General features: G+C 56.5%; 1 protein-coding gene across 1 annotated transcript; it reads right to left on the bottom strand.

Moving 5' to 3' along the window:
• Positions 1-2,658: 2,658 nt before the first annotated feature.
• LOC119095147 (protein disulfide-isomerase 2) lies at positions 2,659-9,690 on the bottom strand. Its single transcript, XM_037218029.1, has 8 exons — positions 9,354-9,690; positions 8,114-8,583; positions 7,502-7,732; positions 6,605-6,802; positions 5,737-5,907; positions 4,644-4,772; positions 3,997-4,110; positions 2,659-3,428 (listed from the first exon to the last, which is right to left on the bottom strand). The coding sequence occupies exons 1-8, from the start codon at positions 9,505-9,507 to the stop codon at positions 3,387-3,389; spliced, it is 1,509 nt and encodes a 502-aa protein (XP_037073924.1). The 5' UTR covers positions 9,508-9,690; the 3' UTR covers positions 2,659-3,386.
• Positions 9,691-12,474: the final 2,784 nt, after the last annotated feature.

The following is a 12,474-nucleotide window of genomic DNA, read 5'->3' as shown; positions in this document are numbered from 1 at the left end:
CTGACCTCGAACAGGGCCGGGCTTCGGCCGGCGGCCGGTCTTCGGTCGACAGGCGGACCGCCAGGCTCCGGCAGCGGCCGTGGCTCGGGTGGGCGCTGACCTGTCTCAAAAGGACTCGGCTGTTTTTTATTGTCCCATGTTGCGCCGTCGCTTCGTCTCCGCGCTCTTGCGTGGCGTGCGCGTCGCCTGGCGCCGCGGTGGCCGGTCTGCCGCCGGCCCGTGCGGCGCAGCAGACCAGCCCGGGCCAGTAGGGCGTCGGCGGCTGACGGGGGCGGCGCCGGCCGAGGTAGGGCGCTCGCTCGTAGAGCTGCGCAGTTCTCAAAGGAAGCGACCGTCTGTAGAGCTTGTACATCGTGTTTGCGCTGCGCCGCGTACGGTTTAAGGAGCGTCGTCTTCGAGCGCGTGCGGCTGGGGGGCGGGCTGGCGTGAGCGACGCTGACGGGGAGGCGCGACGGCGCGTGCTGCCGGCTGGAGGTGCGGCGCTGGTGGACGCCGGAGTCGCGCCGCGTCGGGGGGCAGTGCTCGGGGCCGGCCGGACCGTCCTGGCGGTCTGGTCCCCGCTGAGGTGCGCTGTCCAGCTGTGTTGGCCCTAACGGCGCTGTATATTTTGTACCCGACTCTGCTGCCAATGCTTATAGTTTGCAGCTCTTGTCTTTACCGTTGGCCTATAGCCGGTGCTCGCACACCGGGCGCGAGGAGCCTGCCCCTTTCCGATTTTACATATTTTGTATCCCAGTTACCACTGCTCGGTAGGCAGGTCGTCGCCGCGGCCGCGACCTCTCCAGATGCCGCGATTTTGTATCCCGCCCTGTACCTGCCGCTTCAGTTTACTTTTGTCCACCCCACGCCACAGCCGCGTGTCTCTGCGGTTGCGGAGCCCCGGGGGCGGCGGCGGCGCCGGCGCGCGCCTGTTGTAAGCAGCAGCCGACGGCGCGGCGGGTAGTTGTATTCCATGTGGCGGCGAAAGCGGCGCGGGGCTGGCAGCAGGGACAGCGCACATCGGCTACCTCGTTACACCGCGCCGAGTGCGGGCGCAGCGAGCGGGCGACGTTCGGTCCCGGCGGCGGCTACAAATAAACCATTTTTATCACGTGCACTCGTCGTTGTGGGACCTGCGGCACCGGGAAGTGGGGGCCAGCAGTAAATCGCGGAGGGATCTGAGTGTTTAGGGCGCACTCGTTTCGGGATTCGTTTACAGGCGCGGGCACATCCACGCCAACATGCAGTGCCAAGGACGACGCTGGTGGTGTAACCAACCAGCTATCAAGACGGATATCCCGACCGAATGGTAGGCGTGACGATGACGGCCGCCGGCCGCTGGGAGAAGCTGTCCGGCACTGTCCAGTTAGCCGTTCACTGTCTAGACGTGACGTGGCCAGCTTCGGGGGCTCCGTGCTGGCGTCCGGCCGTGTGGACCGCGCCCGGTCGGTGGCTGGACGCCGGGGGCGCGGTGCTGGTCATCAGCCGACCAATGGCGGGCCTCGAAGCCGGCCCAGCCGGCCCGAGTGCAGCCAGGCGGCGGTGCGCCGCAGCCGCTCGGCCGGCGGCGGCGGCTCGGGCGGCCGCCACACCGGCGCCGTGCGCATCCAGCCGGCCGCCACGCACGCGCACACCAGCAGCGCGAACAGCGTCGCCCGCCAGCACGGCAGCCAGCGGCCCGACCCGGCGCGCAGCAGCCGCTCGCGCGCGGCACCCGGCTGCCGCAGGAAGGCGGCGGCGGGCGCGCGCCGCGGCTCGGCCAGACCGCCCAGTCTCTCAGGCTGCTGCGTCACCGACGGCGGCCAGCAGCACCCTGCAACGGCACGCCAGGTGGCAGGCCTGCTGCGGTGCTGTGCGCTACGCCCCCGGCCTGTCCGGCCGCCGCTCTGCTAGCGTAACCGGCATGAATACAGCGGCAAAAACACGCGATAGGTGGTTCAGGACAAAACGCGGATTTGATGGCAACAGAGCCAGTTGCAAATACCTTGATTGTATGGTGCTCTTGCACTGAACATGTTAAGTTGCGAGTTAAACGCGTTTTGCGTGCGCCGACATCACGTTGTGCGGGTGAACCGATTTTCTTTGTGCTCACCTTTCCCGGGTAGCTGGCCGCATTCCATGCGTGATTTTTCAGAGACCTGATCTTTCATAATTTTCTTCAGCGCTTTCCTTTGTCACAATCATTCACTTCATACACATATTTCGTTCGTCGCAGTTCTCGGTGGCTAAACTGTCAAAATGTAAGCCAGTCTTTGAACTGTTCAGGTCTGCGGAAAGCCCAGATGCGCTGGCATCGGCTCAAAAAAAAAAAAAACGAAAAGTGTGATTGCGTGCCATGTTTCCTCCCGGCACTCTAGCTGTGAAGAGTGTCCGGGCTACCGTACCAGCGTCCTAGCTGTCGCGTTGCAGTTGGATGTTTTGGTTCTCGGATAAGTGCGCAACAGGCTTCTGCAATCCCGGCTGAGAAAGTCGAACCTTCCACTAGCAAGGGACGTGGAACAGTGTCACAAGCTGCTTCTGCTCTGCTCATTAGGAACTTGATGCAAAAGGTACGAATGTTTGGAACCCAGGGAAGGTATACCTGCCGTCAGGGGAGAAATGTGATACCAGACAGACAGCGCAGTGGGGAAAAGTTAAGGTGTTCAGTATCCAGGTGAACACAAGCGTATTAGCGGCAACTCCGAGTGAAGAAGTGTATTAAGTCACCAGCGCGTAATCCAGGCCTTCGACACTGGCACACTCCTTCCTGCTGGACACTATCACGGGCAGGAAATTACTGGACATATACCGACGGATCGGCGAGTGGACGCACCCTTCCCTCACATCGTACTCAAACACCCCGACCTTGCTGTCATGGGCAGGCGATCACTGGACATGTACCGACGCATCGGCGAGTGGACGCACCATCTTCTCACATCATACTAAAACCCTGCGACCCTGCTGCTGACCCGGCATTGCCACGCCGCCGCGCTCACGCAGCGGGCACCGCTCCTCAGATTTTGCTGAGGCGGTGGAACATTGTGCGACGCTTCGATGTACAGGGCACGGGAGCAGACCCGCATGTAAACCCGCAGTCCCAATGTTAACGGGGCGTAACAATCTCCGCTACCACATCGGTGAGGCATAGTCACTCGCTGTAAACAAAACAAGTGCGCGAGATACTTTGTCTTCGGTTGCATCGTAGCAGAAAAGTTCAGTCAATTGGCAATATTAACGCCACAAAACGCGTAGCGGGATATGTGCTCTGTACATTCAGAAGCTGGCAAAACCCAGAACTTCTGACTTAGCTAGAAAACGTAGCAAAAATAGTATTATTTTACATCTCTCGTCTTAATCTCCGTCTCATCCAATGACGTCACTAAGTTCCCAGCTGCTGTTCCACAACGGACGCTGCTTGAACTCGATGGTTACAACTCATCGTGGCCGACGTAGTCTTCCTCGCCGTATTCCTGGGGGCGAAAGCAGGAAACATCGGCTATTGCGGAAACCAACGAAGCAGACAAAGGATGCAGAATGTGTGTACGACAGGAAGACCAATACAAGCTGCTCTGTGATGTAAGCTGAAATCGTCATCGTCATTGAATACGTCAGCCTTGTGAACAACACCTGCGACCAGCATGGCGGGACAGAATCTGTGGTTGTCTCAAGCACCTATTTTTCACATGCGTCACAAGAACGGAAGTTAAACATTACAGAACATGCCTCAGACCAAATTATTCGCCACATCCACCATATACAACATGAGCCATTAATATAAGCAGTGCCCCAAACTCCACTAGCTGCTCCGTGTTGAGAGCAACGAGTGCTTGACCGCTAAGGTGTGCAGTGCACTACAGGCAAGCTGGGGAAATTTTCCTCAAGGGATCAGCCGTCAGCCGATCAGATCAGGCCGTCTCCTCTCCCAGATTCTCGCCCCGTTCCTTGTTGACCAAACTGGTTCCGCTACCGGCACCGGCCGCGTTCCGCCACCGACGGCAAACCAGCTGACAACCGGTAAACCGGTTCCGCCGGGCTGACCTCGTCATCGTAGTAGTCGTACTCGTCCTCGGGCGGCGCTCGGCCATACTCGCCGGCCGTCTCGATGAACTTGGACATGCCGCCCACGGTGCGCTCGCCGTTGTACTCGATCACCTGCCGAGCAGCCGGCCGTCAGAGGGCTGGGCCCCACACATGATCATTGTAGTCGGCGCGCTCCAAAGCCCAGGTCGTCATCGTCATCACCATCATCATCATCATCATCATCATCATCATCATCAGCATCAATAACAACAAGGGCTGAGGGGTACGGCGGCCGGCGGCCGCTCCAAGCCCAAGTGCGCAGCTTGCGCTGGGGAACGGCAGAGGCAGGACGGCGCGGACCATACTGATACTGATGTAATCACACGTAACGTAACACGTCCTTAACACACGTCACACGGCCTACAGCCGCTGCAGCCGGGCGTCCCCGCGGACCCGGCAGCGTAGTGTCGGGGCACAGGGTCAGGGTCAGCCCCGCTCCCGTTAACTATCCGGATTCGGACCAATCAGTGGTTGCGAAGCTCTCACAGACTATCACAGGAGGAAGCTGCCGTGGGTGGGACTCGTGTTGGGGCAGGCAAGAATAGCTGGAGGGTCAGCCTCTCCAGGAGCGGCAGTCCAGCGCGCGGAGCGCCGTGGTCCCGTGCCTCGTTCGTGTCCTTCTTCCACATCTTGATTGTGGGGAAGCTGCGCGGCTTCGTGTGTTGCAGCTCGTTCGTCGTGGCGTCCATCTTGGCGATCAGCACCGTCTTCGAGTCCTTGTATTTCTCGCCGAGCTGATGGCAGAGCGGGGCGTCAGGTTGCCAGCCTTGTGGACCTCGTGCCACTGAGGGGACAGTGACATAGCAGGAACACAGCGAAGAGTCATGTGCACATAGCATCTGTGCCACTCGGAGAGCCACCAGCGTCAATCGATGGCAGCCAGTCGATAAGCGACTGTCTGAAGCTAAACCTACATAGTAAAGGTATCTTGGTTTGCATGTGGCATAGGTTCTGTATATACCTTGATTCCTGTAAAGTAAGGCTGCCTTGGTCTGAACATCCGAGTCACGTTCGGTGCACACTGCGTACTCCGGCTCCGGGGACATCGGAGGCACTAGCCGTGCTAGCCGCGCTGTTCTTCGGCAGGTAAGACGATCCCGCAGATCCTCCGGCAGGATCCCGCGGCGGGGACCCCCATATGTCCATCTCGCGGTGCTAGCTTAGAAAAGCCAGGCGCGTCGCGGTGTTTCAAGTGGACCGTAATGAGACTGCAACCTCTGATAGGGCGGATCTTGTCCTGACCCCGCCCCAAAGTCCTTTCTCTGGTACCCCGCCCCTGCACTTAGACGTCACTACTAAAAATGTGGGCTCACGTAAGTGCAATACGGGATGTAACAAGGAAAGCCAGCAGCACTCATGATCGGCCTTCGCTGGGAGGGGGGGGGGGGGGACGTGCCCTGACCCTGTACCATATTATATTGACTGACGTGCACAGTGCATGCAACCCGCCGTACACAGACGGGCCGAACAGACCAAAAGGGTGGCTTTTGTTGCACTATCCACATCTGAGGGCCCCAGCCAACTTTGCTGTGGGGAAATGTTGGTAGAGTCACCACAATATGCTCACAATACGCGAACCTGAAGCACATCCCATATTTGCACGCGACAGAAGTGAGCTTTGGGGGAGAGGACGAGTCGAGCGACACCCGTGCGGCGAACGCACGGCACGGGCCGGCGGACACGGCGACGCCTGCTGACCTTGTCCAGCTCGGGCTCCAGCTTCTTGCAGTGACCACACCACGGGGCGTAGAAGTCCACCAGCACGTCGCGACTCCTGTCCAGCACCACCTGGTCGAAGCTGGTGCCGACGAGCACCTTGACGGGCCGCGCGTCCCAGTCGTCCGGCCGCTCGTCGCTCAGCAGGTGCGGCTGCAGCAGCGGTGCGGCGTCACCGGCCGTCCCGTCCTCTCCGTTCGTGATCACGCTTGCGCGTCGTCTGCGCTCCGATCCTTGCAAGCTCATGATCACAGCTGTGCGTTTTATGCCGGGCACAAACACGCTTGCTCCTGATTGACGTTTTGGTGTGCAACGGACGGCGAGCGGAACGAACTTGGTCAGTGGCCGACATTTTAAATTATTTAAACACAGTGGGCTTTAATGAAAAGTTTGTGAGGTGCCGAAGCCGACCAAAATGTGGTGAGACCGTTGCGCGGCAAAATAGGTGGCTGAAGCGAAATTCACATCAGTGTTGGGTTATTGGTGTCGCGGCCTGGAATGGAAAGCAACGGCCAAAACTGCAATGTAAAATTCAAGGTTGCATTTCACAGCGTGTGCAATGCCATCAAAGTTAATTTCGGGCAGTTCACATTACAGAAATGATCTGAAGCAACATAGCACTGATCAAATTAGCATCACGTGGCAGGTCGAATCAAGAAAAGTGCAAAGCGTGGCACATGCAGTAAAGTTTTTTCTGGATCGGGGCAACCTGTCATAAAGCCACTTCGTGAACTGTGAGGGCAATATCAAGCGGGATAAAACCTCAAAGCACAAGACATTCCCACACTCCCATCTGCCCATGCGGGTCACGTAGACGTCTCCACAGGAGCGGAGGTGGTGGTCGCCTCACCTTCAGCTTCCCGGCGAGGAAGGCGGCGACGAACTGGCGCATGCCGTCGCCGTCGACCTCGCCGCCGGCCGGCCGGAACTTGCCCATGTCGCTGGGGCGCACGATCCGCACGGCCGGCGCCTGCTCCGGCCGCACGCCGAAGAACTCCATCACACGGCCCATCGACTCGTCGTCGACGTCCAGCCAGGCGAACAGGAGCTGGGGCGCGGCGGGCGGGGAGACGGCGCGTCAGGTGCCGAGACTGGCGGCCAACACTCACGGCAGGGGCGGGGCACCGCTCGACCCGTGCCGTTCAAATGCGTGAAAACGAGCGCACGAACGTGAACGCGTGAACGGACGCGCTCGTTCACGAGCAGCTAGTTCGCCCGTGAAATGACATGCACCAGGTCGAGTTGGCTCTTTAACGCTCGGGACGCCACGCACGACATCAGGAGAGATGTTCGCTGCAGTGTATCCTTCATTTTGACACCAACGCGAAGATATAAGGAGGGGAGCAGTCACAGACACGGGCCAGGATTCAGGAAACGACGACTCCTCGCATGTTTTTTTTTTTTACAACCGCCCACATCTCAGTTCGCAGCTTGTCGCAACCGTGTACAAAAGTCGTCGCAACACTCCGACCGGTCGGCGTACCAGCATTGCAAGCGGTACATTTGGCCGGGACGTTTGAAACGCCTGACCGTGCAGTCCGGCTTACCAGGCGGCGCAGTCCGACTCACCAGGCGGCGCAGTCCGGCTCAACTGGCGGTGCAGTCCGGCTCACCTGGGGGTGCGGTCCGGCTCACCTGGCGGTGCAGTCGGGCTCACCTGGCGGTGCAGTCCGGCTCAGCTGGGGGTGAAGTCTGGCTCACGTGGCCGTCGTCAGTACATCCTGCTTAGTGGTGCAGTCTGGCTCACCTGGTCGCGGTAGTCGACGGCCACGGAGCGGGCAGCCTCTTTTAGCGCCTCGAACCGGTCGCTGCCGCGGCGCAGGAACAGCAGCAGCGCGCCCGGCAGCTGACTGTCGAACACGGCGTCGGCCGTGTCCGAGGCGAACTCGAGCAGCAGCGGGGGCGCGAACTGGGCGGCCCAGGAGCGCAGCGCCTCCACGTCACCAGGCGCGGCCAGCGTGTGACGCCGCTCGTCGTACTGCGGCGGGGTCAGGGCGTCACGGCCGCACCAACGGAACACACCGACGGCCGCCGGGGTCATCGGGGATCACCCAGGTCAGACGACCCACCACGAAGCAGTAGGTGACTGGGACATATGACAGCATAACGCGACCCAGCAATCGACATAGTGCTAATCCCAAGCTCATTATCATTGATAGCGCATAAATGAACGCTCCTCTGGGCTGCAGCAGTTCAAGTCGCCCAATGATTAGAGTGCAGCCGAGTGAAAAATCAGGAAGAGATGATGCAGCATGTTGACTGTGCGACCAAAAATGATTTGTAGCGGTCTGATCACCTTATTTACCGCGCGGTGCACACACCAACTCGAGTCTCCAGTGCATCACGACGCCGCGCTCACCTTCTTGAACATGACGACGCTGCCGTCGTCGGCGCCGTACTCGCTCCGCACGGCCTCCGCCGAGGCGACTGCTGCTGGCATCGTCTCCTCATCGACGGCCCACTCCAGGAAGGCGGCCGCCGCCGGGCTGGCCGGGTCGCTGAAGAAGCCGATGGCGGCCACCTGCGGCGTCTCCAGGAAGGCGGCCGCCTCCTGGACGGTGGCTAGCGTGCGCACGGCCGGGCCGACGCGGTGGCGCAGCCAGGCGGCGATCTCCTCGGCCTTTCGGCCACCCGTGTACTCCGAGTCGCGGCCGGCCCGCCACAGCCGCAGCGTCGGGTAGCCGCGCACGCCGAACCTGTCGGCCAGCCGCCGCTCCTGTGTCGAGTCCACCTTGCCCAGCCGCGCCGCCACGCCTTCCGCGGCCAGCGTCTGGGCCGCGCGCGCAAACTCCGGCGCCAGCTTCTTACAGTGGCCACACCAGGGTGCATCTGTGAAGTCAAGATGGGGTGGTGCTACAGTCCTCAGAAGGCAATAACAAAGTGGATGATCTAGTGGTGTGGTGTGTGGTGTGGTGGTGTGGGTTCTTGTGGTGGTGTTACTCGTGGTACAACTTCCTCTGGTTGACATTGTGGTATGACTTCCTCTGGTTGATATTAACAATGGCTGAAACTGATAAAATGTATGTTCATGCTTTAAAGAATGGTGATGTTCCTCACCATGGTGTGCTGAATGTTTGTGTGGCTAATAAAGGACTGATATTCTGATGTTGATTGATCACTTAATGAATGATGCACTAAGTTTTCTGCATGCATTCTCTTGTTAAATGAACTGACACTGAGTGTCATATCATGACCCAACAGTGCATCAAAAATGTAGGAAGAGTTAAGTTACTGTGTAAGACCATGCAAGTACCTGCCTCAGCAGAACATTATTTGTGTAAATCATGAATGATTTATAAACATCTCATAGTTGCAAGGCTCTGTGCATATGGTGTAAAATGCATTGGTATTAATGTCACCATCAAGGTTAACTATCATACACAAAAGGCAGTACTTCCTTCTAAATGCATTGCTTGCCTACATACATTCAATGCTCAATCCAGCTCAGGTTGTAAATGCCATACATTACAATGTTAACCAGCAAAGCAACACAAAATTAGTCAAACAGGGCCTGCATTGATAACAAAACATATAGCCTCTATAGTGGGGAACCAAGTGCCGAACAACATATGGCATATGGCTATGGCTGGACTACTTACAAAATTCCACCAGTAAGAGCTTATTTTCTTCCACAGCCTTATCAAAGTTGTCACTGTTCAAAACCAAGACGCCCTCCTCTTCTTCAATGCCTACAGTAACAACTGGAAACACACACAGGATCCAAAGGCACAGGCAAGCTGCCAACCGCTTCATGCTGAATGTTACGAGGTCGCCGGGGAAGCACACATTAAAAAAAAACGCAGCAACAATGACCCTTTCACCGTTTGTTTAAGACCTCTGGTCTGCTTTTAAAATCGCGCAGTCCTTTGCCAGTCTAACAGATGCACGAGTCAACCAACTATGGCTCGCATGCTATCACAACCCTTACGAATTAACGTTTCGAACATCCAAGGCTTCCCGTGGACTTTTCGTCATCCAGATATGCCACACCTGCGCAGTGTTGTCTTCTTACAAGGCTGGAGTTTGGTAGCTCTTAGTGACTTTTCTTTACGTTTGGTCGTCCATAGATGATTTTGGGGTATTTTAAGCCAGGCGCGTTTTGGGGATATCTTTAAACCCCTTCTCTCTGGTGACGCACCGGTTTAATGGTGTAATCAGTGGAAGAATTTGAGGACCATGCACTCCGCCCTTGGATGTGGAGGAAGCCCTCGACGACGGAGACCCGTCTACTTTCGAACAGTTTGAGATGCCTGTACTCTGCACGGTTCTGAAACATTAAAAAGGGCCTCTAAGGCATTAACTTACGTTCCCAAGTCCATAACCTCTTCGAAACACGAAGCCAGGGCCCTATCGCAATGAAGAAAGACACATTAAAACAGCCTCCTAAGACCCCATTTGGCCTGGGCGAAATCCTCGCTACGCCACTGCATAAGTTACCCAGTGTGAGCTCTCCCTGCTCAGCTCAAATAAGCCCTGACCTGAGCAGGGTTCTCCCCCCGGGTGCGTTGTAAGATGGGTCGTTGAGATTTCGACAGCACTTGCAACTACGCCTGAGTGTGGCGTTACAAGGTCTCAACGCCTCCTCCCTCGTTCCACGTCGGAAAAAGCTCAGGGTCGCGGCCAGAGTTTTCGTAAATGAGTCACGGCTGACCCTTTGTCAACACTGGCCCTTCATGGTGAAAGCCCCTCTCCAAAATGAGTTCACCGAGTACGGCTTACTCAATTTCGACGGGACTCAATTACCTTCGCTTTTTTACTTTTTCTTTTTACTGGGACAGATGCCACAACCGCCGGAGCATGCAACGGTCTTTGTATTTCGAAGTCAACAAACGGATTGAAGCGAGCGTTAGATGTCTCCATGGAATAAGCCGCCAGCGCTATTCCCTTCATAATTTTCCAGTGGGTTGTTCTTCAGCTGAAAGAATGCATATTCTTCGCCATTTTTTTAACTCGGTTCCACAGAGATATTGATGACCCCACGAGCGTAAATTGCAGATGGAAATGGGATGCAAAGAATTTTCACCTCCAGGGAATTTTCAGCCTCCAGTCCGAATCGATTCGTGAGAAAAATATAACCGAGTTTTGAATACGCGTGCTAGCGAGTCTTAGAAACAAAACCCCTCCGCCCGGCGTTGCAGTCTCCATAGGCCGTGCGGCATCATCTTTACGGCTTATAAAAATGGTTCTTAACGTGCGGACGAAAATGATGGCCTACTTGAAAAAGTACCATTAAATACCTTGAAACGTCAACTCGTTCATTTAAAAGCTAGTCCTGGAGCGTATTTTACAAGTGTGACATTTAAATTGATGATAGGAACGGATTAGCCTCGACAACACCGCGAAATGGTGCTGAAATCTAGTGGTGGTTGGTGGAACTGGCAGAGTTTGGGAGGAATCTCCTTCCGTCGTATTGCTGTGGCTGTTAATCTGTTCAAAGGACAGCCTCAAAACCACAACTTTAACCTCAAATATAACTGTAACCTCAAAACTATAACCTCAAAGCTAACAAAACTATTAATGCGAAACATACGCCCCATCCTAATCTTTGAACAGCACGATCTGATTCTTAAAGACTTTCAGGTTTCACGGCTGTCGTCCTCGCACGCTCTGTTTCGGCCACTTGGTTTCATCTGAAACGGTCAATGCTTCCGGCTTTACAGCAGCTGCAGCGCCAGCCATCTTTGTTCTTCGCTTAGACTGCGAACGCGCAGGCTCAGGACTTTGTACGTAATTTGCTTCAAAAGTCGATTCGGCAAAAGGTTGAACGTTCTTGGGCAAACATGACTTGACGTGTTTCATTTTGACCTTGTTTTGGTCTGCTGGGTTGCACATTTTTTCAAAACAGGCCCCGCAACTTTTTTCCGTGTAAGAAGCCACTAGAGCATATCATCGTTTCCGGTCAATGACTGCGGGGCCATTCCGCCCCAGCGCGGGGTATCTACCGGCTGTCATTCTGGTGACCGATCAAGAGGCCCTTAGAGGGACACATCATGCATTGTTCCCCTCCCTAACGCGGGAGGCACTCTGACCTGGGCATCTGGTCCTGGGTCGACGCAGGAGCCCCCATTGAAACGACAGTATCCCTTTATCGCCGCCGGTAGTCGAGTAATTGGCGCGGATACCCCAGTTTGGCTCTATGGTCCCTTGGTTGAAATGAGGCGGAGGAGGCTCCTCCCACCCCACCCCACCTCCACACACCCTCCGTTCGGTGCTGGGTCCTGACTGACACAGGGGCCTTCCATTGTCCCATTGTAGGTTCACATCATAAACTATGATGTCGTCTTGCATTGCCAGAGATTCCGACCAACGCAAGAGGCCCGAGAGGCCCTGTGGTGTTCGAGGTCCCGGACCTATCCTTGTTCAGGGACAGGGACGTTCTTTGGTTGACTCGGGGCCCTTGCCGACACCGGTCCCCCTGTTAGGCATTGTGGCCATCCAAGTCGGCTAAGTGGGCGCCCGGACTTCTTGGGACCGCTTACAGCCCTTCGGCAGGCTTGTCTAAATCAACCATCAGGGGGCTCGAGCGCGAATGTGGCTCATGTACTGTGGCTCAACAGCAGATCAACGGAATGCATGTCTCAGCTCTGACAGTGCTGTAGCCGGGGCTTTGTCCAGAGGGGTGACCATACGGCGTACGGCACGGTATACAATATATTGCAGAAAAAAACATTTGCACGTTGATGTCTGAGTCATCAACGCATCAAGCCATCACGATAAGTT

The sequence above is a fragment of the Pollicipes pollicipes genome, unplaced genomic scaffold, assembly GCF_011947565.3.
Source record: "Pollicipes pollicipes isolate AB1234 unplaced genomic scaffold, Ppol_2.1 Scaffold_4219;HRSCAF=4965_pilon_pilon_pilon, whole genome shotgun sequence".
Lineage (NCBI taxonomy): Eukaryota > Metazoa > Arthropoda > Thecostraca > Pollicipedomorpha > Pollicipedidae > Pollicipes > Pollicipes pollicipes.
The sequence above is the reverse complement of the archived record's forward strand: the minus strand, read 5'-3'. Positions and strand labels throughout refer to the sequence as shown.

What these genes read in the sequence shown, in the direction of transcription:
- LOC119095147 (XM_037218029.1), bottom strand. Translation starts at nt 9,507, where the DNA reads ATGAAGCGGTTGGCAGCTTGCCTGTGCCTTTGGATCCTGTGTGTGTTT. An exon ending in GCTCTTACTGGTGGAATTTT is followed by an intron (nt 8,584 to 9,353) that starts GTAAGTAGTCCA and finishes TTGACTTCACAG; the next exon opens with ATGCACCCTGGTGTGGCCAC. An exon ending in CCGTCGACTACCGCGACCAG is followed by an intron (nt 6,803 to 7,501) that starts GTGAGCCAGACT and finishes GCCGCGCCCCAG; the next exon opens with CTCCTGTTCGCCTGGCTGGA.